This window comes from Agelaius phoeniceus, chromosome 8, assembly GCF_051311805.1.
Source record: "Agelaius phoeniceus isolate bAgePho1 chromosome 8, bAgePho1.hap1, whole genome shotgun sequence".
NCBI classification, from domain to species: domain Eukaryota; kingdom Metazoa; phylum Chordata; class Aves; order Passeriformes; family Icteridae; genus Agelaius; species Agelaius phoeniceus.
This window is the reverse complement of record NC_135272.1, coordinates 28,452,922-28,480,385: the sequence shown is the minus strand read 5'-3', so window position 1 is coordinate 28,480,385 and position 27,464 is coordinate 28,452,922. Positions and strand designations below refer to the sequence as shown.

Below are 27,464 nucleotides of genomic sequence, written 5' to 3'. Positions count from 1 at the left end.
AATCTTTAATGTATCTGTTCTCACAACACTGCTGTAAGGCAGAGCAGGGCTATTATACCCATTTTACTTATATGCTAAAAGTACTAAATACCACACAGTTGTTCCCACACTATACCTCTCATTTTCTGTTAATGATATCTGTTAAAAGCTGAGCCTTAACTATTGGCAGTTTAGTGGGACCTGGTCCTTGATTAAAGCTCAGAGGCATTACTGGAATACAAGTAAGAAAATGTAGCTTCAAACTGTTTGAGAGAGGAGTGAAATGCAAGCCAACAGTTGTCTGAAAGTGGAGGAAATAAGTTTTTAAAAGAAAACTTCTTAGGCTCTGCATGAAGATTTTTCTGGAGCAACGTGTAAGGTTAGTAGGGCTGAAAGCATTTAGTAGTTGGACTCTCAAACAGCTCTAATTCCCCTACTTTTGAAAAGGCAATCTAAGTGCTAATGGCACATAAAACATTGTCAAGAGCACTGCTACAGCGGAGAGTTGAGCATTCAGGAGTTGTAAACTAATGGGTCTGTGGTTAAACATCATAGAGCTTCCCAGCATGTGAGCTCTGAGCACACAGGGTGGGGGTGAGGAGGTCTGTGAGGATAAACAAGATTATCTGAAGGCTCTTTTCAAATATAAACACATCAGATTGTACATGCATTCTTATTTTGCTTGTTTTTTATGTTAGCATGCTTGACTTTGTAGCATAACTCTTTCTACATGACTTGTTGAAATTTGTGTGTGTTTTTTCAGATCTGTAAAATACCAAACTTGAAAAGACTAAAATTCCATTATGTAGAAGTGTTCTGTCACCCCTGGTGTTTTTCTGTGGGGCTCAGATCTCCCATGCAAAGCACCACTTGAGCTGCCATGGACAGCAGTAGTGACATGTTTCCTGTGAGCTGCCTCCGACAAGACATGAACTCTACCTGGCCTGTTTCAGTCATTTGATAAAAGCAGGGGAAGGCCAAGACAGGAATCTTAGGTTCTTCTCCAGGTTCTGGAGGAGGGAAGTACATTTTAGGGAGTACCAGACCCTCCTGGCTTTCATTCCTACTTGACTAAATCTATCCTATTGGTGTCAACATTACCTTTGCTCATCCATCTTCCTTTTTTCTGTCCCTTCCAGCCTGTCTTACAGAATCCCCATTTTTTTATGGTTTTTTTTTCCCCTCACCTCTGTGAGTTTATGACATTTATTTCCTTGTAAAAGACAGACTGCAAAAAGACAAACTAAACTCTTTCCCCTGCATCAGTCATTGCAGCATGGCTGTGGACCCTCCTGGTTTGTGTGCTTTGCTTTTACCACCTGACGGTACAGAAAACCTTAGGTAGCACCTGCTATTTGAGGAATTGGAACAATCTATCCTTAAGAATAAAATATGCAGAAACACTTGCAGCAAAAATAGAAGGCTAGAGGAGAATAAAGCATATAAACCTGCAGTTTTCCAAAGATTGGTTAGAGCTTTTCAAGGGAAGGGACACCAAACCATTTCTGCTTATGCTAAACTCTTTTTTCCCCTTAGCCTTAGAACCAGCTGAATGGTTTTTGCTGTAGTTTTTCAAATGTTCCTCTTAAGCCAGCACCTGGCATTAGAAATTTCATCCCAGACAGTTAAAACTTGGTGAAACTTATAAGCACCCAAAGACAAGATATTAACATGGAGTATGTTAGGCAGTTTTCCATAGTAGGTGGCACTATTATCTCCTTCTCTAAATTGTGACACATACAAGTTTTTATGTACTTGGACTCTACTGTTCAAGTGTTTGTATTAGAAAATTGATCCCATGACAAGCCACTGGATTTATTTTTTCACTGTTCCTACAAAGCAATTCGTTTTTTAAGAAGTATAAACAAGATTTTATTTCGCATACGTCATGGAATCTGATACAAAGTTGTTGCTTTTGGGGTATTATTGAACATTCAAGAACTGTGATATAAAGAACAGTTCTTAAATTAGCATGAATTGCAGTGTGTTAAGTGCTATAAATTCATCCTGATGGTTTCCTGCAATGTTTGACTCAGCTGCAAATTACAGGGTCTAGTTCATTGGGTTTTATATTTAGGGGATCATGTAGTGACAATAATAATCTCATTGGCTTTTTTAACAGAGCAGTAAGAGCAATGGCAATTAAAAAAAAACACATGAAAATGCTAGTCAGTGGTAGTAACCCAAATAAACAGAGAGTGTTTGGAATTCAGAGGAATTCAGATACCCAGAATGGAGCTGTGTGCTTAAAGATGACCTGCAAGGGATTGAGTGGAAAATAGTGTCTGAACTTTTCTTTGTATAAAGAAAGGCAGAAAAGATGGGGATGGTGACTCTTTCCTGCTTATTTTTCTTGTCTTGAAAGCAGCAAGATTCTCTGGTATTCTCTGTGTTTGCCAGAAGACCTCTTGGTGGTCTTGAAGGCTGCATCCTGTGAAATCCTCTCCTCTTAACTGAAAGGGTGGGGATACTGAGTCTTTAACAGAGATGTCTTTTTCTCAAGTCAGTTAATTATGATTGATTAGAAAGCATTTTAAAAAATGTGACTGAAATTTATTTCTTTTTCTTACTGAAGTGCTTAGTATTCTCTTATGATGTCATAATTTCTTTATGTCATTAAAGCCCTTAAAATTGATGGGGATCTAATTTGTAAGATAATTAATATATTTCATTAGCAGTGTCAAGTCCTTATTTGTCTATTGTGAGGAGGCAAAACACATCCTGCATGTCATTTTTATGCTTTAAATGATTTTGTTAAGTTACTGTCACTTTAACACTTTTCTCAGACTTCTTGCAGGGATTTTGTGAGCTAGTTATGTGTCTGCTCTTCCATTTATTTTTTCCTTCCAGTGATGCCAGTGGGATTTGAAACAGCACTCTTGTACCTCTGGATAATTGTTTTTGTCTTTTGTTTAAATTACTGAAGTAATGTTTTTTATTGCCAGTATACAAGGAGAAACCTGACCTTGCATCTGCTACAAAAAATCCCACAGTGCACTCTCATGGCTTCACTGTTTGTTTCTTACCTATCCACACAAGCAAGAGCAGCTGGTTTGGTGTTAGGCATGTGCTTGGTCCTGCTCTCATCAAGTTGGTTTTTCCCTTTTTCCTGTTGCATAGAGTTTTGCTGTAGCAGTGTAATATGTTCCTGTAAGAACAGCCAGGAGGAGATGGGCAGGCAGGACCTGAACTTTCAGGGAAGTGTTGGTGCCTTGATAGAGGAAAGTCAGTCACTGTTGTATTTCCAGCCTGTCAGGAGACCCCCCTTAGGTGGCAGAGGTGAGGGTTCATGCACCCCTAATCTCAAACTTCACAGCCCTCCACAGAATGAAAATAGGCAGTGCTTTCAAGACTTACTCTGAGTTTTTACAGCAAGTAAGTTTTATTGTAATTGTACTTATTTTGTCATGGTTTTAGATGTTCAGGCCTATTTTCATATTTCTTTGCTGTGTAATGAATTTCTAAGAAGGGTTGAGAGTTTTCTGAAGAGGGTATGCTTGATCACTTGGATCAAAGATTGCACAGGAGAACTTTCAACAGCTGCATAGATTTGACTGTTTTCATGGTAGTTATTACTGTGGTAACTCTGAAAGAACAGGTATAGGTAAAACAAGGGATGGGCCTGAACTGAGAAAAATGAAGTTAAAAATAGTTTGTCTGAAAATTATCTTAGAGAATTAGCTACTTCTAGGGTATGTTGTTACTCCAGCATGGTTAAAGGCATAGAACTTAGGAGATCAAATATGTGCCAGTTTGGGCCAAAATTACAGTCTTTGTTGGGAGAAAAAAGATTTTTGTTAAAATTGTGCTGTGGCTTACTTGTACAGCCTGTGTCTGTAAATACCATTATATGGCTGCCACCAGAGTGGTGGCCCAACTACAGAGTGAAAATTAGAATGAGCTACCACCAGTGTATTCAGATGTTGTGGAAAACTGTTAAAAAACAAAAGCTTTATATTTCAGTAGGCCAGAGTCCTTGCTGATGCACAGTCACTGACTGCAGGAGATACAGACTGCTACAATAATACATGTGAGTGTTAGGTATTCTCTTGGTGGACAATTTTAGAAACAGATATTTAAACCAAGTTAATCCACACAGAAACATCCATGGTAGAAGTCTAAGAATCTATACTTTTATGTGTGTTTGTGATTTACGTATTGGTATTTGTCTAAAATAGATGACTTGTAAAATGCTTATGTCTCAACTGAAATCGTAATCCTCTCCAGACCCCTTAATTCTAATGTGGAGTGACATTATAAGAAGAAGCAGTTGGATTTGAAGAACTCACTGCTTGCCTTGAATTTGTTGTTGGTTTAATTCAGGTAGCAGGGGTTTTTATTTAAAAAAAAAAAAGGAAAGGAAAGCACAGCTCAAAACTGAGTGTTGCATATCAGGACCTGTAGTTCGCATCTTCATAAAAAGGATGCACAAACCTTTCAGGGCCAATGTTTTGAATGTCATGATATATATCAGCTACCCCAACTGACAAGAAGTTGAAAAAGTTATCAACAATATTTGTTAAATTCACGGATTTGCTGGGATAGTCGTATTTCGTATTTTAGGGGTGGTTAGTGGTGCCATTTGTCTTTCCAACCTGCATTAAAATGGGGTTATATAATGATTGTGTTTGATTTTCTACTTCAGTGGAGCAGCGCGACTTCATTGGAGTGGATGACACAGGAAAAAGATTGCTCTTCATGGCTAATGAAGCTGACTTGGATGAAGAACTTGTCATTAAAAGATCCATCCTTCAGAAGTAAGCTCATGGGTCCTTGTAATAGAAACTGAACTTGGGATGAGATAAAATAATTGTGTCATAGGAGAGATGGTTAAAGACAAAGTAGGATGAGAAGGGAAGAGGAAAAGCCACTTTTGCAATATTCTGGGAGCAGTATTTTATTATTTGTTACATCATTGGAACCAAGTGATAGGCTTATAGTCTATAGGTATAGTCTTATACCTTTATTAGGAAAAAATCCAGGGGGAGAAAAAAAATGCATGAAAAGGTAACTCTTCTTGAAACGAAACCTATATTGGAATAGGTCAGATACAGTTTAGATTCAGAGACTGTGAAGTGTTAGGCCTATAAATGAATAGGTCCTATTCCATAAATGAAATGCTTGTCTCATTGGTTGAGTCCCAAATGGATTTGCAGAGTATCCATGAGAGCCTCTCAGGATTTCATGACCCTCTTATGCATTTAAGGCACAAAATCTCAGCTGTCTTTCCCAGCCCCAAAAGATTCATTACAGAAACCATGCTATAGCCACCATTAAACTTCACTGGGGACTTGGATAAATTTATCAAATATGCCAGACAAGCTGAGCTTTCTGCACTGTGTAATTCATATCCATTAGTAGGAGAAGGAAGGATGACTCGTTCTTTATGCTCTCCAGTACAGTGATTTTAGTTTTCTCAGGCACACATTGTCTGACGTGTTCTGTGTAAAGCTGTGTTGGCTCCTTGAGAGGCCAACCTTTGTAGTTCGTCCCAGGCTGACAGTCAGACTTTCACCTCTATGAGATGAGACACCTGTGGAACAGCCATTTGAGATCTGGGAATTCATCCATGTGGACCTTTTAAGTCAAGGATGCAGACATCTGGGGTCTGCTCTCAGATAAATCTCTGCTGTGAAAATGCCTCTGGTGTGTGCTGTAGGCCGCAGCTCAGTGTAATCTTTCCTTAAACATCCCGCTACCAGATGTGAGGGAGATGCTCTGTGCCCATGGAAAGATGACACCTCCTCTGCCTGAGTTTAAGGATTATCCTAGAAGGAAGGTGATCAAGAGTGTGCCCTGTTAACTGTTGTAATGGAAAGAGCCTGTCCCAGCATGTTTCCACTGGCGCTCTCCTGGGCTCATCTTGGGCATGGGAGGGACCAAGCTGCAGGCAAGCCTTCTGAACATACACAGCAGCTGATTTGTATAGAGTAGGAAATTCATCACTGATGCATTCTGTGGGTTTGTGCACATGAAGACTAATAGATCTATTTTGGGCCAGGGGAGGAATATTTTATCTACTGTTAGTGACAAGCTTGTCTTTATGGCTTCCTCCTGGCACTAGAGGGTGGCTGTGGTATAATGACTTAGAAATTGCTGTAACATATGTGATCTTAGTTGACCCCTGATTTTACAGGTTCATCTAACCAGAGGATTCTCATTCCTATAGCTAAATTTATCAGGCTTTATCCTGCAGGCTAAACTTTGCCCTCAGTAGCACCTGTTCAGTTATATTGTCTTCAGCAGATCTTAAGCATTACTGTTTGGGATTTGGTGAATGGAGTGTTGATGATATACAGATGGGATAAAAATCTATCTGTCTCCCTGTAGTTCTTACATGCACAGCTATGAAAGCAAATGTAAAGTGTTAGCCACCCTCCAAGTAAAGCCCAAAGATGCTAGGATAGTGTAGAAGAACAAAAAGAGATCCACTAAGTGTTAAAAAGAATAAAAAATGAATAAAAATGGTGCTTTGAAGCATCAAGCAGAAGTATTGGGCCAGTACCCACGTGGATGAGCCTCTGACATCTGAAACTGCCAACTGTCAATGTTGGTGTGCTCTCTGTCCTGCAGCTGCCATCTTTGGGAAGCTCTGAGGGAAGCAAAATGTATATGGAAATCAAGTAATTTCATTTGAGGCAAATCCAGGGTAAGAACAACTGTGGGAGCTCTAGGAAGACAAAGTGTTGGCAGCTAATGGTGTTTTAACCACTGAGTTGTCTAGACCTGCTCAACCCCTGATTTTCTCATGTGAGAAACAAAAGCGACTCTTGAAACAGTCTTTGAAGTCTTTTTTTAATACATCATACTAAAGAAAGAGAAAAAAATGCAAAAAAAAGCAAGCCCTATCTCATTTTCTTCATGGATCATTTGATGTGACTGACTTTCAGCTGCCATGTTGGCTGTTTCTTGATCTCTGGACTTTGTTTTGATGAAATAACAGACTTTGTGGCAAGATGGTGGGAGAATTTCCAGTACACTCATTTGGTCCTCTGTAGAATACAATAGACATCTTGAGGGTGTTGCTTTTGTTTGTTTTGCTTTTAATGGTCCCTTTGAAGGGCTATAGTGGTCTCGTTACATGAACTCTAGAACTCCTCCAGTGCTTGTTTTGTTCTTCAGATCCTTTGTCTATTTTCTTTTTCCTGTCTCTTTTTAAGGAGGGGAGTGGAAGGAGGGACAGGGAGGGAGTGGTGAAAGGAATGGGAAGAGGGAAGATGAGCTTTTCTTTAAAGCTAGGAATCTTGTTACTGGTAAAAATCTAGACCCCATACAGAAATGGTTCAAAGGCCCTTTGGCTTCCCCTCCTCACAGGAGGGAAGTTGTGTTGACAAAACACACAAAACTATAGAAGGCTAATTTAAATCCTTGAAGAAAAACCTTTTTCCTGACCTTTGCCTTCTTCCTATCATTGGATTTCATGCTCTTCACTTTCCTGCCATAAAAGAGCAGCTGGTGAGGAGGGACGGGGAAAACACACCTTCTCCTGAGTACCTTTTGAGTATTAAATATTTACTTGCTCTTGACCTGGGTGTTTTGTAGTGGAAGTGTTACAGAATGAAACATTTTAGTGGAATTTCTAAGCTCATGGTGTAACCTGTTATTCTCTTTCTCAGTTTGGTTAGGATTTCTTTTCCAGATTTGTTATTTGATTTGTGTTGTGGTTTTGTAAGTCGTGGATAGCCATTTTGGGTTTGGGATTGCAAAAATTTCTCCTTGTTACACCACAGAAAGGAGTCTGGATTTTGCTCTTTGCTTGCCAGAGCAAGTCTGGCAAAGCTTTCAACTTGGCGGGTAAAATTATCTTTTATTTTCCCTGTGCTGTTAATCACCCTGATGACAAGTCCCCCAGGTAGCATCCTCCCTCAGTAAACAAGTGGAAAACAATATCAAATACATCTATTCAGGCACGTTTTGGAGTGCAAGAGGCTGAGCCAAAAGACAAATTTATTGGTGGTGCCTAGAGAGACTAATGCTGCTGGGGAAAGCATTTTCAAGGAAATGGTTCCCTGTTTGGGTAATGAGAGCTTATAAAAAGCCATGAACAGCCTGTGCATGTCATTCACTTTGGCAAATAGCTGCAAGATGAGATACTAGAATGAAAGAAATACAGTTTGGGGACGTTTCAGAGCCAGCTTAGGGCCCTTTGAAGAGAAAAAAATAAAGTTATGTGCTCATCCCTGGAGCCTGGTTTTGCCGGTGACATCTCTCTGACTTGGGTCTTGACAGGATGAAGGAGTGAGGAAATGATGAGAATTCCATAGCTGCTGCCTCTGCTTTGGGAGGGGGCAAAGGTATTTGTTTTCAAAGCACGATTACAATGGACAGGGAGCTTTTTGCTCCACCTCTGATATTTATGGTCATGCAAAGTGAAACAGTAAAAGACACCTGTTGGAGCAGGTCTAAATTTGGAGCATTTCCTTTTAAGATCTTGTGGGCTGTGTAGGGGTGAGTTCAGCCTTCGTGGGTGTTCTGTCTGCACAGATGCAGGTGCAGGGCTTCTCCTAGAGAATATGTTAATAAATCACCATGACAATTCCAGCTACTTATTACCTCATGTGCTTCAGACAGAAAGGAATACCTCATCTATAAATATATACAGTACTAACATTAGTAACCTTGAAGTAACAATGCAGATCTGTTTTTAAGGTAATTTAGTAAAAAGAGGGGGTAAGATTGGGGAGTTTTTTCTTCCTTTTCTCCTTGCATCATGAAAGTAAAAATGAATGGTGTAGTATAATTTCAAAAGTCAGCATTGCCAAGTGGGTAGGTAAAGGGAGCTCAGAAACAGCTTTGATACACTTGATTTCCTTTCTGTTGCCTTGGGATATCGTCCTTTTTCTCTTCTTTTTTTTTTTCCCTGCTGATAATTGGTTTTAAATAAATGGATCATATGTAAACATGCTGCAACTTCCTTAATGTTTCGGCTCTCTAAAACTGTTGCTCTTGGGAAATTGTCATCTCTGAAAAACTCTGCTGCTTCTACGGTGGTTCTTTTTCTCTTTTAAAATATATTTCCTTTAGAAAAGTTGGGAATGACACTGGTATAGGCAGATGCTCTACAGTATGAAGCATCCTAAACTGAATCATGGGCAGATGTCCTGTACCAGATCCAGCTGTGCTGGTGAAGGGGGCCACCACCCTGAGCTTATGCCCAGCTGGACATACAGTTGAGTACGCCATAAGCCACATGTGTCAAAAATACTTCATGACTTCTGATAGATTAAACAGCAGGACTTTGGTAACTCGGTTCTGTTTTCTTTGTGCATTTGGGAGATGTCCCCACAAGCAGTGCTGCTGGCAAGGAAGGGGGGGGTCCAGTAATGCAACTCAATAGGAAAATCCTGAGGAGCAGTTCAGGACAGACCAGGGACCAAAAACTCTTTGCTGGTCTGAGCTGCCTACGGAAGGAATACACATTCTAGCTTTGGTGGTGGACTTCTCTTTGAAAAATCAGGAGTTTTCACTATTAACAAAGTTTTCTGACTAAGTTTCCTTTGCAATCAAGTGATATTTTGAGAAATACCAAAGAAAGTTGTTGGATATAACTTGTTTTCTCTAAATACGACCTCTATAGAGTGATGTCTTTTCTGTTGATCCAAATCTGCTCTTTCAATTAGTCCAGGTCTGGTCTTCTCGCAAATAAAAATAAAGTTTTCTGGCTATCATCCAGAAAATAAGTAACATTCTTTCTGCCTCCTCTATCAAAAAATAGAAATTGTATGTGTTGATTTAGGTAATAATCCTTTTACAGATGCATAAGCCAGAAAAGAATCTGGTTTCCCTTCCCAGAATTGAATTGGTTTCACAGTACTAATAGGAATTTAGAAAGCTGTAAAAAATTATTTTAGCCAGTAAAGCAAGTGGATGTGACTAAATCAAAACCAGGGAACTAAGTCTATTGAATAAAAGGGTGTGACTTTTACACACTAACTTCTCAAACTATAATCACACTTTTAAAATGTTCAATCGTATTTCTTTAGAAAAGAGGGTTTTGCTGAACATTTCAGAAAAAGATACTGATACAAGAGTTGTTGTTGTTTGAGACATGAGCATGGAATAGATGTTCTCAGGATGCCCTGAGTAGGATTTGCATGCCTGTTTAGTTTCTCAGCTCACTAAGAATAGCTGCTGTAGCTAGAAGGCATTCATTTTCTGAGAGAGTTTGCCCTTTTTATTATGCATTTAAACTTCGCTCAACTTTTTCTGCCTTTTCTGTAAATTTCTTGGGGATGAGTGTAGCCTTTAATTTCAGAAATGGAGTAGTATTAAAAAATTATTTACTATTTCTAAAATCAATGTAGCCAAGTATAATGAAAACTCTTTAATTTGATGCTTTTATATGTTATACTTGTACAATAAACATGAACATAGTATAAAAGCACTTAGTGAAACATTGACTTTATATTTTAAAGAACATAGTGCTATTACTGATTTTAATACTGTTGCTTCCATAGGATTTTATTGTTTTGCTGCTGCCATGTTATTTTTTTCATACATTGGTGAGGGGTTGAAAGGAAGGTACAGCATATCCAGGTCCTATTTATAAAAGAAAGGTCATGCTGTGTCTTGACAGCTTATACAGGTAAGAGCTCATGAATCTCATGAATCTCAGAATCTGGAATACTAGCAGGAGCTTCTGTTGAGTGTAGTTATAGAACGGCTTATTGTCAATGGCTTTCATTTTACTGCAGGATTCTGGCCAGTGTTCTAGTACACATAAGACTAAAAGCAGAGAGCTTGAGGCTCAGCATTTGGTTTCTAATCGGCAGTAAATGTATGTTGCATGGATTGCCATTAGTCATTTGTCTGTCTGTCTGTCTGTCTGCTGCGGTCTCAGACCAGCACTTAGCCTGTGATTCGGTTTTACTTTTCAGAGGTTTCGAAGGAGGAAGGGATGACTGTATTGCTTGGACACCCTCGAGTCCATGTGACTTGGTAAATGCAGTACGCTGCATGAGTCATTCAGTCTGGACAACACTGAAGTTGAAGCTCATTGTTACTCTAAGCCAGGCTCAGGTCCTAAAAAGATGATAAATGGTCTGTTCATTTTAGAAAGACATCTTAATGCTTTAATACAGTTGCCACTGTTTACTTTTTAGCAAGGCTGTGAGTTACCTTATTTCACAGAGTTGATGAGGAAGCATAACCAGAGTTCTTTTTGTGACATACTCTACCCCAGTTGATCCAGATGTAACCTGTGTGGTCAAAAAATCCTCTAGATGGTTTGCGTAGGGCAGAGACACAGAACGATCAATTGCTTGCTTTCAATGTGTATTTTCAGCCATAACGTGTATTCAGTGTAGCTGCCTGTTGGAATGTCAGGGTTTCAGCTGTGTCCATGATCCTAGAGTGACCAGTAGGCGACAGAGGGGCACAGAGTTCTCATTGTGCAGTTGGGATGGTACAGAGAGAAAAAAGCCAAAGGTCAGAGGAGTTATCCCTGCTTGTGCGAGCGCTGTCAGGCTCTCCCCTAGCACATGTCCGCCATGTGTTCCTCATCAGTGGGATGTGGAACTCCATGACGCAGAGCAGACTGGAATGCAGAGTTAGTTAACACCCGCCGTTGGGGAATTTATCAGCCAATGTGGAATATGGCGGGGGAGGAAACAGCCTAGTTTAAAGCAAAGTAAGGGTGAAATGAGGCATGTGACTGTTCCTCTTCAGTTAAAAGGTCTGATTCTGCTTGGGGATGAGGTTCTGGCTCATGAAGCCAGCCAAAGTTTGTGGTTCCCTTACTGTACTGTGTTACTGATGCATTTTCAGTCCTTTAAATTTTCATACTTAGCAGAAGGTTTTTGCAGTGGCAGGAGGGAAATACCCCTGGGATTTTTGCAGGGAACCATTTATCTAGTTTATTCCAAGAAATCCAGATTTCAGAGAGCCTTTCCTTTACCCTGGTCACCGAGACCCCAAATCACTAACTTGCAAGGACATATAAAAGTGATAGCCTCTCCATTAAATTAGCTACACTTGGTATCAGCTGAACTTCAGTTGCATCATATTTTTAGTGCTGATTTATTGCACTTAGTTCGTGGCTCCTGTGAACTCTAACCCGGGTGATTTACTGTGATGTTTCGCACTGCGAAGAATTGCGAAAGTCATAATGGAAAGAGTCACAATTTGCAATTAGCTGATTGAAGGTGTATGAGGGCTCACATCCTTACTGGGTTTGCATTCTACTTTAGTTGCAGCAAATATATATCTTTGAGAAAGTTTCCATTCATTCAGAATACAATGCCGAATTCCCTGTTGAATAGCTGTAGTGTGGTTCTCCCCAAACAGCATTGTGCTGGCAGTTTCTGGAATTACACAGGAAATGAAGAGCATAGCAAGCTTTCCTTTCTCTTGCTAAGACATGCTCCCCAGGAGTTCTTCCAGTAGATCAAGTAAATAGTGGAGATCTATTCCTAAGGGCAGCATGTTTCTGCTTTGAGAAATCCTAATTTTCTCTGGCTTTAAATCCTTCCTTTCTTCATCAAATTTATTGCACCATTTCCCTAGAGAAAGCTAGAGAAGATGAGAGAGAGATTCCTGTTACAAGCAGTAAAACTGCTTATCCACTTTTCTTGGAGATTCCTTGTAGAACTCTCCTTCCCCAGTCACCAAATACTGTGTACTCAGTTAAGAATGAAGAGGAGGTAGCTGTTAGATCTTGACATGTGAACTGGCAATGCAGAATGCTGTGTCTTGCCCCATTACTCATTTTAGTATAAGTTGCATGTACCTGCATACCTGCATATTGGCCAGCAGCAGCTGTTGGTATTTCTTGAGTTGATCATCTTGAAATTCTTTAACCTTCTTAAAAATGTGTGTGTATGTATTCATAATCAGGTTGGTGAAAGCTCAAAAGTTTAAAAAATCTGGGTTAGTTAGTACAGGAAGATTTTAAAAAGGAATAACTTACGTCCTTCAGAAAAATTTGGCTGATGGACTTTAATTAAACTCCTAGGGTTGGAAGCAAACCAGTAAGAAAGCAGGGAAATTTAAGTTAAAGCTCAACTTCTAGTTTTTTTGCATATAAATCATCCAGCAGCTGGTGAAATTTGCAAGAGCACCAGAGACTGTCTTCTAGTATTCCCTTTGATTTTATTCCCCCCCCCCCTTTGCTTTATTATTCCCAAGGTGTAGCATTAAATATAATTTCAGAGGCTGTGTGTGTGTCCTTAACTTCTCTGTCCCATCTTTATGGTGTATGTGTTCATATATGTATACATATATGTGTAATATATAGCTTTGTTCACTGATGCATTGGTACAACATTTTGTAGAACTAAGTAAGTTTTTTGGTTGTTTTTTTTTTTCCCCAGATGAGCTACATCATTTCTGAAAATACCTCTGAAATTCCCACTTCTGTGACTTTGAGCCTTAGCCAGGTAGAATAGTAATAACAGAATCATGGCCAGTGGTGCCATAAATTTCAACTAAAGTATTGGGCAAGAAGTCTGATTTCTGTTTGTACTGTTGTTAGAGATATTTATGCAGGGCTGGTCTTTCAGCAAGTGTGATTATTTTTAGAGAGGCCCTCACTCCATTCTTGCTTTAGAATGTGCTGAGGATGTGTGTGGGGAACGGCACCTGACAAACAGCAGCCAGACAGAAGGAATAAAATCCCTTGGGAAATGAGACTTCTTTTTATGGCCATTTTTCACTTCTAAGGCCACTTGAAAAATATTGTTCTTCAGGTAGATCTTGTTCCTAGATCCCTGGGTTAGCATTTGGGTGCCTGCCATTTTCCCAGACCAAGGAGCTACTGAAGACTTAAGCTTTTCCAGTAGGAAAGTATGCAAGTGCATACTTTGCAGCACCAGACACTATTGAAAGAATAATGGACCCTTCCCACATTCAGCTCCATTCTTCTTGCACATACTCCCAGACCTCTGGAGCCACTGTGCTAGCAAACGATTACATTCTGTTTTTCTTCTGTAACTCTTCCTAAACAAAATGTTAATTGAGACATTGATTTATACAATTCAGATTCCTGTGTTAAGACAGCATACTTAAAAGTAGCCTCTGGCTATTGAAGGGATAGATCAGTGAGACAAATTGGTGCTTGCTAGTATGTTTTTCTATATCTTACCTTTTGAGAAAATAGTATATCTTTCAGATTTAAGGAATATGTCCTTTGCATGTGTTTGTTTGAGATGTACTCCCATTTTAGTGTAGCTTTGAAACACAGGATTCTATGTGGTCTGTGATTTACCTTGCTATATGAAGGAAGCATACTGGAAAAAAAACAGACTTTAGCATTTTTTTCAGTATGTCCTTGATAGTTAGAAAAAAATGTTACTATACTTGGGATATTATGTAGATTCCAGGCCTTCATATGTGATAGGGGTGACCATATGCCTGGGGGTAAAAAATTACTTTTACTGTCCTAGACAACTGTTGAATTAAAGTATTTGCAGAGAAGTCTGACCTTATTTCTTCCTAATCTGTTCTTCTGTTCGAAAAAAATAGAAGTGTTAATCTTTTTGTTATTGAGAACCATTAAAATAAGCGATCTTTGTGGTTATGGAGGAAGAGTTCTCTGGGAGATCTGATGCTGGAAGGGATAAACTTCATACAAATTGGTGTGTTAACACCTGTTTGCATTAAGGATGCCTTGTAATTTACACACAAAGAGATCTCACCTCTCTGCTTGACTTTGTGACCTTGAGAAATCCACTTAATGTTAGTGTCTCACATTTTCTTTGCTTTTTAAAATGAATGCAGTATTTCTTTCTTGTGTCATAGGGGCATAACTTGTGAGCATTTATGTCAGTAGTGTAAATGTAAAATGCTGCTCTGAGTACAGGGTATTAACTGTTGGCTTTCCCGCACTCTGATTCAGAATAGTACTTGTTTAAATGACCTGCAGGAAACAGCTGATCTAACACTGCATCCAGCCTGAGCTACAGGTCATGTCTGAACCCAGATTTTCAGTTTCAGCACTTGTATTTTTGCATGTCAGATGTCTGTTGTATTTATGTCCTGTATTGTGTGTTACATTATTATGCAAAGCTCTTCTTACCACTCCACTGTCTCTAATTCCCTTTCAATGTATTAATTCTCCTTTTTTTTCTTTTTTTTTTTTCTACAAGGGCACTGGACATGCAGTGAAAAATTAAATCTGTTTTCTTTTGCATTAAATGCAAGGTGCTCCTCGTGGGTGTGCAGGGATTTGTATTCAGGTGCCTGACTCCTGGCATGCATCTGAGCTGGTTCTACAAATGCTGGGAGAGTCTGGCAGGGCAGAGCAATGCCCCTGAGCTGACACCCAAGGGCTGCCAGGGCACCGCTGGGCGGGAGGAGCCGCCCCGGGGCTTATGTGTCCTGGGGAAATAGCAGGAGGACTCCTTGGGAGGAGCCAGTCCCTCTGCAGAAAGAAACCCTTGTGTCATGTGGGCTTTGCCAGGTCCATATTGTTCTGCATAAAGGAGAAAAAATGATGTTTATGTTTCCTTAATTCTTGCATTTGCTTGCTGCTCTCTGCTTCCAGTTTGGCCTCCTGATGGCAGCTTTAAAATGCTGTGATGTCAGCTGTGGTTTTACCTGTATATATAGCTTTGGTCAGCACTTTCAGGATCCAGCAGAATACAAGTATCAAACAAGAGTATAATCTTTTATAATTCTTCAAATAGTTTATTTTCACAGTAGAAGAGTAATTCCCTTTAGAAGGTGATCACTTCAAAGACTAACTGCTTTTATTTCTCCTAAACATTTTAAAAACATGACAGATATTTTTGCAGGCAATCTGTTGTAAAACATCTTCCCAGTTGATTTGGGCAGCTGTGTATGATCTCCTTCTTCACTTTTTTAATCTCAGTTTTATCCATAAACAGAAAGAGTGAATGCTTTCTGAATGACAGGTTATGGTAATAAAACAAAGTGATACTGCCCTACTGAATAGCGGCTTCATAAAGGTTGTGTGCATAAACAAAGTTATAATTAAGCTGTAAATCAAGAATGCCACAAACAGCAGAAATGCCAGACTCCAGAGCTGAAATAACCTTGCATTTCAGTAGCCTGCTGCAAAGAAATCTGTCACTTTACCTGCTCCTTCATTTCTGTGTTTCAAGTTCTAGCTGATTGATTAACCATCTTGGAGGCAGTGGATGAAAGGTTATGAACTGGTCAATATGAGAAAAGTGGTTAGTACTGAGTACAAGTGAATGATCATTGCGAACTGCAGCAAAATAATTTAAAAGTTTATTTTACTTTGAAATCTCTGCTTTGCCTTCTTAATTTTCGTATATGGAAACATGTTGTGTTCACAGTGGAAGTGACTCACGAGTTCCAGTCAAGACTTCTGGAAGGCTTCAGTCTGCTACCTGCCATATGTCTGCATATCTACTGCTGATTTCACTGCTCTTCCAATGGCAATAAAAAAATTGGCCATGAGTGTTAATTCATGTCTCAGTGGAAATATCCAGAGTCTTAGGATATGGTATCTTAGGATATGGCTGTTTCCTAAGTTCTGGATACACTGACCTGTGAATGTTTTTATCATTGGGCAGTGCCTGAAAAGTTATTGTATGGTGAAGAGGTGAAAGCTGAACCAAATTGTTCAGCATCCAAAAGCTTGAAATGAGCAGGGGTTTTGGGAAGGTGATGTGAGGCCACCACCAGCTGTGTACTGTGCACACAGGAGTGTTAAAGAGAAGTGCAGTGTACACCAGGGAAAGGTGTTGTGGCTGTGTCTTTGCAAAGGCTGATCTGACTTCTCTGTGTTACAATTGTCGATCCCTTCCTGCTGGGTGCTGCATGCATAGGGAAAATTAGATGAGGTTATAAAGAGCAGAAAAATGGATGAGCTTCAGAAGTATTCATTCAAGGTAGACACTGACTTGAACTTGGATGTTGTCTCTAAAAGTGAATAATGTCTTACTTGCACACACAGCTGAATGTTCATTCCCAAAATTCTGGGATATTTTGGCTTTTAAATCTATAGTGAGGAAGGATAAGCAATATCTGTACTCATGGGGATCAAAATGCAATGGGGGAAAAAAGGTGTATGAGAGCCCATTCTTAGTAGTCCTGTTTGTTACTTTAGGCAAAATTGTCACCCTCCCTGCCACTGCTTGTGTCCTGAAGAGAATCCATTGTTCACATCTCTGAGGACCATTGTCATCCTGTTGAATAGTAAGACCCAAAATTGAGATTGAGAGTTACCAAAAAGCAATAAGCCAGTGTTCTGCTGTTACTTGATCAGAGTGGGCTTATTTACTAAGCTAAGATTTTGACCACTTAGGGGTTTTTAGGCTTCTGAATACTTCTCATTAATGTAGTTATTTCATTGCTGAATGACAGCATATTTTTGTGCACTGATGTCAGTTCTAGTATTGTTTGAAAATGAGAGGTGTTTCTCCTTGCCAGAAGTAGAACTGTAGTATGGTTTGTACTTCCAGAAATTCCTTCATGGCTTCAGTTTGTGTTTGATTTTTGGCTGGTTTGCAAAAATATATGATCCAATCAATCTAGTCATGTTTTTAATTGAAAACATGCGTAGTCTGTGTATATTAAAAAAAGATCATTTGCATGTAGGGAAGAGCCCATGAAAGTGTGTTTGAGAATTCCTACTTGCATCTGGCATAGAAAAGTTTAGGCAATTATTTTGTGTGTGTCCACTGTGTATTTTTTTTCTTTTTTTATCAATGAACGTCAGAGGTCTGAACACAAATAAAGCATGCTATGCAGACTAATTAAATCAATGCCTCTGTGGAAGCAATTTAGTTTCTGGAATTGCTCTTCTAAATCAGAGATGTAAACAAAAGCCTAGTTATTTTTATATCATTTCCCTTTGCCTCATGTATGTGATTCTGGAAGTTGAAGACTTATATGTTTATGCCTCTTTTTACAGCAGAATATTTGCGTGGCTGAATTTTTATTGAAGCATAATTCCTGGTTTCCTTAAAGCTGAGCAGGACTACTGTATAGTGGGAACACCCATTAATTTGAGTTGCTGTGAAAGGCTTTTCACGTTAAAGCTGTCAAGGCAGCAAATTGTCCACAAGTGGTTTTTTTATTAAGAGTTGTTTGCTGCTTTTGTAGAAACAGCTGCTTCAGGCACAGAAAGTAAATTGGGAGCTTTTTCTGAAAGAAGGGTGTGCAAAGAACAGTTTAGCTGATGGGCTCTTACTGTCCCTCCTTCCTTCTCTACCTACCTAGGGATGATACCACTGCATTTTTTCTGTCCCCAGAGACTCCTTTTTTTTCTGAGATTGGCTTCAGTTTGTTGTTTCTTGGTTGTTGTAGTTTCCTCACAGACTATGAGCTCATTGTGCTGGTTCCTTTAAAATGTAGAACACAAAGATATTACCTGTCTTAAAAGTACAGAATGTGAAGGACTCTACACTTGAAGATCTGGTCCATTCTCCCATTAAATGTGCAATTTCCAGAATAAAGCTATTTTCTAGTGAAGTCCAATATAATAATAAAATCTATTTGTGAAGAGTGCGGCTTCTGTGGTGTGAAGAATCAGACCCACCTCTTCTGTTGCAGTGATAAAACTCCCTTTTATTTTTAATAGCAAATTATTTTGAGAGCAGAGCCCAGAAGCATGGAATTTTTAGAAGTAAAAATTTCACTTCTTCGTGGTCTTTTAAGGCTTCCTGTTAATTTTTGTTGTACTTATTGCTTCTTACCTCTCTCTGTGTTTACTTTTTTTAACTGTCTCTGCAAAAGCAGCCATTGTAGACTTGGGCCTTTTTAATGTTACTAGCACAGTCTAGAGGGTTAGCACAGGGCTTTACAGATTGGTTCTAATACATTTTTTTCTTTATAAACTAAGGGCAGGACTGTACACGAAATCTGTTATTGTATTTGTGCTTTGTACTCATGCACTTGTTGACTGTTTTACAAGCCAGTAACGTAGTAGCCACAGGCTAGGAAGCTTGCCCAGAAATCTGGCATATTTAATTAGTGCTAGTAAACAAGCAGAGTTTCAAATTTAATTTTTCCTTCTTTAATTCCTATAAACCTCAAGCCATTTAAAACTTAATTTTGACACTAGTTTCGTTTATGCAGTTGGATAATACTGAAACAGTCTACAACCACAGACAGAATGGTCCCAGTCTTTTCCAAGCAAGAAGGGAATAAAAGTTGTTTTGTTTTAATAGTATCTGAGGTTGATGTAAAATTGTAAATGATAATCTTCAGGTCATCCACTACCCATTTCTTTCTGTTAAAATAAATGTTTCAAGATGAAGCAATGGTCCCACCATGAGTTTAGCCTTGCAAAGGACAGGGACTGGATTTGTTGCTGCTCTGGTTTTTGTACAGAGAGCTCTTCTAAGAGAAAATGATGGAACATCTGAGCTCTGGTACCTGCCATGGCCAGTTTATTGCTTCTAGGCTGTGAGTTTTAAACTCACTGCCCCAGGTGGTATAAACAACAGAGGATTCAGTTGCTGTCTTCTCACTTGCTTTTCAATACCAACTTGTGATCTGTGCTGAAAATGGTTCTCTGCTGCTGCTTTCACTGTGAGGGACCACTGAAGTCTGGATTAATGACGTTTCTCTTATCTATTTAATTGCTGAAGCCACTCAGTCTCCAGATAAGTAATGTGCTGGGTGTCATAGCAATAAAATATGTGGTAATTCTGGCCAAAAACTGGACTTCATAACTGCAGCTAAAAATTTCAAAAATTAATATTGGAATTGTGAAAATACACAGATGAGCAGTGTTTTATTAGCTGTCCTGACAACTCTTCTTTCAAGAATGTGTTTTGGGGGTTTTTTTTGTTGTTTGTTTGGGGTTTTTTGCCTACTTATTTATAAAGGCAGCTCCTACCTCAGCATGTGCTGAAGTGAGAAACTTCACTCTAGTGTATGTGAAGTTTCTCAGTCAGCAATAACTGTTCCAAAGAAGGAAGGAAACCTGCTCAAAGTACCTTCTCTTTGCATTTAATTCACCAGGATTTTCTTCTGCAGTATTCTAATTGCTGTATGATCACTGTTCCAAAGGAGTAAAATTCTTCCAGCCCAACTTTAAGCTTTTATTCAGGTGCTACTAATGGGTGAAAGGTGAGAGAGATTCTTGGAAATCCAGCTCTGTCTTTAGTACAGTATGTTTTTGTTCATCTGGGCTTAATGCTATAGAGCTCCAACTTTAGCATCTTCCTGAAAGTGTTTTAGTTGTAGGTTCAATTTCTTGTAGTAATAAGAAGCAGCAACTTCTGTTATAGCTATTAACAAGTCTGAAAATGTTAAATCGTGAGTAATCTGGTCTAACCAGAAACTAATCCAGTGTGGTTGTAAACACTGTGATTACTTGTTAAAAAAAATGCAAATTTAGACTTTGGGTGAATGTTAAGGTCATCTTGTGGTGATGATACTTTCTTGTGTCTAGTATTTTTTTCCTTTTTTTTCCCTCTGATACTTACATTCCTCATTCCATGGTATTTCTAATGGTGTTTTGTAAAATGCCAGTTAGCTATTAAAAGAAGTAATCATAAAGTTCTTCTGGGCTGAAAAGATGAGTGATGTCTGTCAGTGGCTTCAGTCTGACTTCAGTTCTCCTTTGGCTTTCAATTCTGCTGTCACTCTGCAAAAAGAATGTTACACTTGCTAATTAAGACATTCTTTTAATTAATATTGATAAAATTTGATACTGTCAAAATATTCGTTGATAAATTGTATAGGTTCTTTTAAACTAGAAAAAAAGCATAAGTATATCTGTATTTCTTGTGTGATGTCCCTATCACCTGGGGAGTTTTACAGCAGGACTGGCTGTACTCTACAATAGTTGATGTCCCAAGCTCTGATGACTCTCACTGTCCTGAAATCTCACAGCTCAAGGTTGATGCTGCCTTAAATCTGAGCTAGCATGTCTCTGAGGGTGTATCTGAATACACAGGCTGTGTCATGACTTCAGTATAACCAAGTCAGGAAACCCCTCTGTTTTCCTGTAGGGAAGCAGGATTCATGAAGTCTAAGTGCTGATTCCTTAGAAGAATTTCCTCAACATGTATTTTTGTTTTTATGTACCTTTTCAGCAGTGCCAAGGTGTGGAGCAGCCTGTGCCCTGACAGTCACAGCCAGACTCCCTCCACAGTGGCTGCAGAGCCAAGTTCTGTGCCCACTTTAATTTCTGCCTGAGATAAAGCTGTTCTCATTACCTAATTAAGTATTTGACACTTGCAGTTACTGGGATCTTGTCAGTATGAAGAGTGTTTGCCATGTCAAGTGGTAAAGTGTTGAGGTTCCAGTGGAATTGAGATGTGAGTAGATATGGTAGTAAAAGCTTATTGTGAACCAAAACTGAGGCAGAAGCAGTAGTTGCAAAAATCAACAAAAGCCCCACAGGTCAAAGCATCAGCTAAGGAAGCTACAGACCATCAAGGAGCAGGAACAAAGTATAATTCACTTAATTAGCATTGCCAGGCTTAAGGCAGAAAGGCTGGATTTACAAGGTTGGATTTGAGTAGATTTTGGTAATAAAACCAATAACACTTAAATTTTCCCCATCTTTGGACTCAAATGCTTTTACTTACAATTTAAAGTTAGAGGAGGAAAAATTTCTTTTTGCCTATGTATTTTAGTAGCCCAAAGATATGCCCTTACCTTAAATTCCCAAATTTTGCAGATCATATATTCTAAGTAGAACCCACCTCACCTGGGAAGTGCAGAAGGTCTTCAGAGCCTTGTCATGTAAGGCTCATGCTGCAAGTACAGTTTTATTTGCCTTTGAGTTCAGGCCAGTGGCATGAAGAAATTGTGTCAGCCTTGCTGTGTTTAAGCTACATATTGCTCATGACCTGCAGCTTTGACCTAGTATTCAGTTTCCCATGCATTTACTGTAATTATTTGATTTAAAAAAATATATCATATGTCTACTGCTTAGCCCTTAGGGAACTGATGTAGGAGGGATCAGCAGGAGCTGCTGTTCTTCAGTAGCCTCTATACAATCCTCCAGCTTCAGTTGTTATCTTAAAACTTGTTCCTCTGAAGTGTTGTCATCCTTTCAGCCCTGGTGATTTTAGGGAACAATTATTTACTAAGGTGAATTTCCATGAAGCAGAAAGCAAAATGGGCTGAAAATTGGAAATGATTAGGGTTGCCAGGTGCAGACTTCTAGCTCTTTCTCCTTCTTCAGCAAAGAAAGCATTTCCCAAAGCTCGATTAAATCTCTTAAATCACAGTTTAGCCCAGCATAAGAAAAATAAGCTCAAACACCAGATCTGAACTAAGTGACTAAGCCATGTCCCGTTGTGTTGGAATTGAATTGGTTATAGCACACAATAATCTACTTTATTGTCATCCTGGCCTTAACTGTAGCATAAGATGATTACATTGAATGTGTATAATAATAAGGCTTACACTTTGTATATAGCCCTTTAAATATTTTGGCAGACCATAGAAAGAACCTTTACATGCAAGGCTTGATTAATCCTTTTCCTCTGTGTATAGAACAAGTAGCTGCCAGAGCTCAAGGGTAAAACCTATTAATAATGTCTCTGGCAGTCCCCGCCCTCCTTCACAGTGTATTCTCTTCTGTTCACACCAAACTCCAGGCTTATTATCATTTTGGTCTCTCTCTTTTGCTTTCCCAGTTTATACATAGCAATCAGGGTATGCTAGCAGAATAGTATCTAGTATAAAAGTGTCTAGTATAAAATATTTGCATGAACTCTGTTTTTCTAGTGACAGGGAAAGAGAAAAGGGGTGGTAGTGTTGTGGGCAGCCTGGCCCCTGCGTTGTTTCCTACAGCTGTTCACACTCAGTATGGTAGAGAAGACCCTTGGAACCAAGTTTAGGGAAGTGCTTTCACAGGCAGCTGTGTCTGCTGTGCTCCCAGGGGGATGCACGTGCATCCAGCAACGTGGCCATGCAGCCCCCAGGGAGCACTCCTCTGACTTGGGGTGGCTGAGGAATTACTGTTGTTCTGGTTTTCATATGGGAAAGCTGAAGCAGGATGAAGAAAAACATTTTTTATAGGTTCATGTGATGGGGTGGCTGTGCAACCATTGGCATCCTTGCTCTTCAGCATCAACGTCTAAAGAGATGTTAACTTTAAAACACAGTGTTGTTCCCAAGAAAATTACTTTCTACAGAGAGGTCACACTGGCTTGTTGTAAACCATTACTGACCTTGAGCAAATATTAATCCTGAGTTCTGACTGCTAACCTATACTCTTTATACTAGAGAAAATGATTTAATCTTTGGCTTTCCATGAAGGTTAGTTCCTTTACCAAAAAGTTTTCAGCATGTTTTTGTCAAAAGTGAGTTCAGAGTTTGTATTATAGTCTCATGGGTATATTAATAACGTAGTAGAACAAAGAAAAGTGGCATGTGGTGAAGGTTTTAAGTGAAAAATATTTATTATTCAGAAGGCTTTCAAGCAACTTAGGTCACCAGATCAATAAAACATTTTCATTTGGAAAGTACGTCCCATTTCTGGTGCAGTGTCTCTTTAGCAGCAGCAGCTGTGAGGATGAGTGGTGGGGAATTGTTACCAGAACTGCAGTGTCCTGTCCTCCCTTGCGAGATCCTCCATGGACCAAAGCAAATTTTGCCCTCCTGCCTTTTTAAATAAGGTTGTTACAAAAGTACAGCGGGGGAACAGAGGTCAGGGGCGTCCAGGGCTCATGGCATGTGTTGGGAGACACCTCATAGTAGCCTATGCCGTGTAGAGCTCTTGGGGCCCCATTGCTGGGGTGTTCCTCAGCCACAAGTGAAGCAGTCCCACCCAAGAAGTCGCATCCTCTCCTCCCCTCTGCCCACCCTCCTCTGCCTCGTCGGGGGGGCCCGGCCGGCCCCGCCACCGCAGCTCTGCAGCCCAGAGGTGGCAGCATTTCACCAGTGGGCAAAGCAGCCCCGGCACACAGAGGGGACATTCATGGGGATAAGTGCTTTGGGATCTTTTTGGCCAAAAGCACTGTGTTAAAAAAAAAAAAAAAAAAATTAAGGTCATAAGGTGTCTGGGATTTTTGAAGAGCCAGTGTAACAGTGGTCTTTTATTATTAGTGAGTTTACAGCCAAGAGCTGTCCCGTAAATGAGCAATGCGATTTAGGGATTATTTTTTTTTCCTTTAAAAGCAGGAACGCTTGAGACATTAAAGGTGGTCTGGCAGCTTTTGCTGTGAGACTTCTCTTCATGTTGATCTGTACACTGGCTTTGTATCAACACGAGGGCACCATGTTCTTGCAGACAGGCAGGGGTCAGCACTGTGTTTGACCTGGACTGCACGCTGCTTCATGGAAGAGCACAGTCCATGGTGTGGGGACAGGAAGAATGTGATAGTGTGTTTGGTTATATGGACTATGTGAGCTACATGCCATTAGTTAGAAAAGATGCAAGTGTGGAATGTGTAGTTTGCACATAGCTTGCTGTTATTTATTTACTTTGAAATGATGGGAAGGAAGATTAACTAATACCCGTGAGCCCACCTGATGTAATTCAGGTGTAGGTTTAGGAGCCAGGTTAATAGCAGTTATGGTTAGATTTTTATTGTGTCATTGCCTGGATTAGTGTTAGAGTACGGACAGCCTCAGGTCCTTGAGCTTATTTAAAGACCTTCATATTTTCCGTCAACAGCTGTATGAAGTTAGGGAAAGGGAGGCCATGGGATTTCTCTTTCTCAGCTAGTTTATTTGTGAGGTGGTGAGGTTAATGTGGCAATATCCCATGCTTAGTAGAGAGGCTTTTTGGCTTTAAGCATTGTGTGTGCTCCCTTCAGATTTATGATTTTGACCCCAGCCTGGCATTATCACACTGTCAGTGGGAGTATGGAGCTGGCTGGAACCTCCAGCTCTTGGTGGTAATCTCGCTTAATTAGTTTACAGTTGAAACAATTGTCCGACTTCTTGCCTTTAAACAAGGGAAGTTTGCTCTATCAGTGGTTGATTTCCCTGAGGGAGGAAATCCTGAGGGGGGTTATCAGGGAAAGAAAAGCTCTGGGCTCCACTTTCAAAGCAATGCCATGTATGAAGCATGCATCAATCCTGTTAGTACTGCTTATTATTTCACAATGGCGTGTCAGGAATTACAGGCACAGACTTTTCTAAGGACTCTTGCAGACCTTTATGCACTCTCATCCTGAGTCAGGATTTTGTGGAATTATGTGCTAATAAAAGCTAATTTTACACATTGAAATTGCTCTTTTAATCTTTCCCTGACTTCTCCACAGATCTCTCCTAGCCTTCTAATTGTCGACTTTCTGCCAGGGAGCCCTCCGTGCCTCATCATTAGGACTAAAATCTGCCGTCAGTTAACACACAGAGCTTATAAGTGGGAGCAGCCCCCTCCCTTGCATGGGAGCACAGACAGTAATAGACACTATAGTGGCAGCACCAAAGGGAGTTTCACTGTGTATTTTAATGACTTGTGCTTGATTACATTTGCTAGATTGAACTGAAGTTCATTTAGTAATTAGTATGATTCTTACAGGGTACACATTTGACATTCCTCCCTCATTAAAGAGCTCCAACAATGGCTGTTGCAACTTTCATCTCAAGGGTGACCCTCTCAGATACATATCCAGTCTTTTTCTTTTGATAAACCACCCAACCTGGCATTCATTAACACTTAACCATCTGCAGCCAGCCCCTCCTAGTACCTTCTCTCTGGCTTTGATGATATAATTAAAAGCCTTCTGTATTATCTCCCTCGAAGCAATAAGTCTAGGTGCGTCAGCTCCTGCATTGTTTGTTATTGGATTCTCTCTGTATCAGCTGTTCTTGGACATGCTCATTTTTCATATGTTGTAAAGATTAGCTGATGGAGTGGGAGATCAGAGGCATGAGACGGGAGTGTGGCTCTCAATATTAGTAACCAGATGCTCATTTGAAATGGTGATGGGGTTTGCCATTATCTGTTAGATTATTTGGCTACTTTGCTTTTACCTGAAGATAAACTGATTTAAGCACTAGTCAATGAAAATGAGCATCATCTTTAGTGGCTTGTTATGATAGAGTGCTCTTATCAGTCTGGTTTAGTGTGGCTATTCTCTTCTTGAGCCTGGTTTACAGAAATCACAGCTTTGTTTATGCATGTGCCCAAACTTGCCTGTTTGACCTTTGAAGCTGTGATTATAATATTAATCTATGGGACTATTCTGTTGCAAATCACTTAGGTGGTCTGTATTTTAGAGGATTTCATTGTGGGACCTCCCTCTTGTCCAGCATGATGTTCCATTATTGTTAGTATATTCTACATTGAAAGCTAACTCAGACTGGTGTTTCAGTACATCTTCTGTCTGGCTGCTTTTTGTGGGGGTTGTTTTGTGTGTGATTGAGGAGCTGGGATAGCACTGTGCTACTATTTGTCCACTTCCACTGATTTTGTATAACTTTATAACAAAGTTGCATAGCTACAGAAAATCTTGGTACAATGCTTGCATGCAGATACAAACTTCAGCCCACAAATCCTCAGTGTCCTGTGGTGTAGCTAAATAGCATTATTCCAGTTTGCAGGTGGGGAGACTGCATGTGTGAGAGCCACACAGACACTGGCAACAGAACCAGCATTTACTGGGGAATTTCTGTTGTACAGCGTTGCTTGATGCCTAGCCCCTGCAGCTTCCTCTGCCTGGTGTGTAAGGGGGAGTGTATGAAAAATCTTGAATAGGAAGAGAAAAAAACTGGCATTCTGGCACTAAAGAAATTTTGTCTTGTTTGTCATCTTCAGGTTAAAAATTGGATTTTTTCCTCCCATTTTTGCCTTTCCTTCCTATGTTCCATCTGTTTCTATATTTTTACATGTTTATTGCCTGTTGCATTGATTTGTTAATTTTCCCAGTAAACTATTATATTCATTACATAAATACAAAGGAACCCTTCTCAGAGAAAATAGGAAATTTTTCCCTCTCACACATACACAAAAAGTGGAAACCATTCTCAGGATGCAGAGCAGGAGAGAATCTGCTGACTTCCAACTACAAGATCTCATTAAAATTAGTGGATTCCCTATCCTCTTTGCATAAGGAACATTGCTGTTTGGGCTGCCTTCCACAGCAACATCTGGGCCACTGATAACATCAGTACTGGAGCATTGCTAGGTGAGCTCATGTTTTGTTAATGAAGTAATCTACTGAAAGTGCATATATCATTTTCTAGTACCACATACTTCACTGCAAAGTGTTGTACTACTATTATAGGAGCGTTCCTTTTGCAAATGGGACTTCAGGAATTTTGTTATAGTCAAAAATATGCGTAGCTTGAATGGCATGCTTGAGAAATGCCTCATAAGTCATGAAATGTTAAGACTTAAATACTTTGGTAGTTCAAGGCATTAATTGAAAAATGCACTGAAAAATGGCTTACCAGAACACCTGATGTTCTTGGTAACTTTGGTATTAATAAATATTTGGTGTGGTAGTATTGGTTTACTGTTTATACTTGTATGCATGCCCAATTTGTGAGTGATCCTTCTGCTGAGCTAACTACATAATAAAAGTGATCATGATCACAAACATCTGACTTTAGCATGTTCTGGAATAAGCAAACCAAGTTGGATAGAGTACACTGATAAAATAGGTTCATTCCAGCTTAATTATGAAATCC

At 39.7% G+C, this 27,464-nt stretch overlaps 1 protein-coding gene across 2 annotated transcripts in view; it reads left to right on the top strand.

Annotated features, from left to right (window-relative positions):
* The window catches only part of EIF2B3 (eukaryotic translation initiation factor 2B subunit gamma), a 96,278-nt gene that overhangs the window by 19,224 nt on the left and 49,590 nt on the right, over positions 1–27,464 (top strand). For both annotated transcript variants that reach the window (XM_077182450.1, XM_054638454.2), the window contains exon 4: positions 4,625–4,736. In XM_077182450.1, the coding sequence (XP_077038565.1) occupies positions 4,625–4,736 (112 nt within the window). The remainder of the gene's footprint in view (positions 1–4,624; positions 4,737–27,464) is intronic.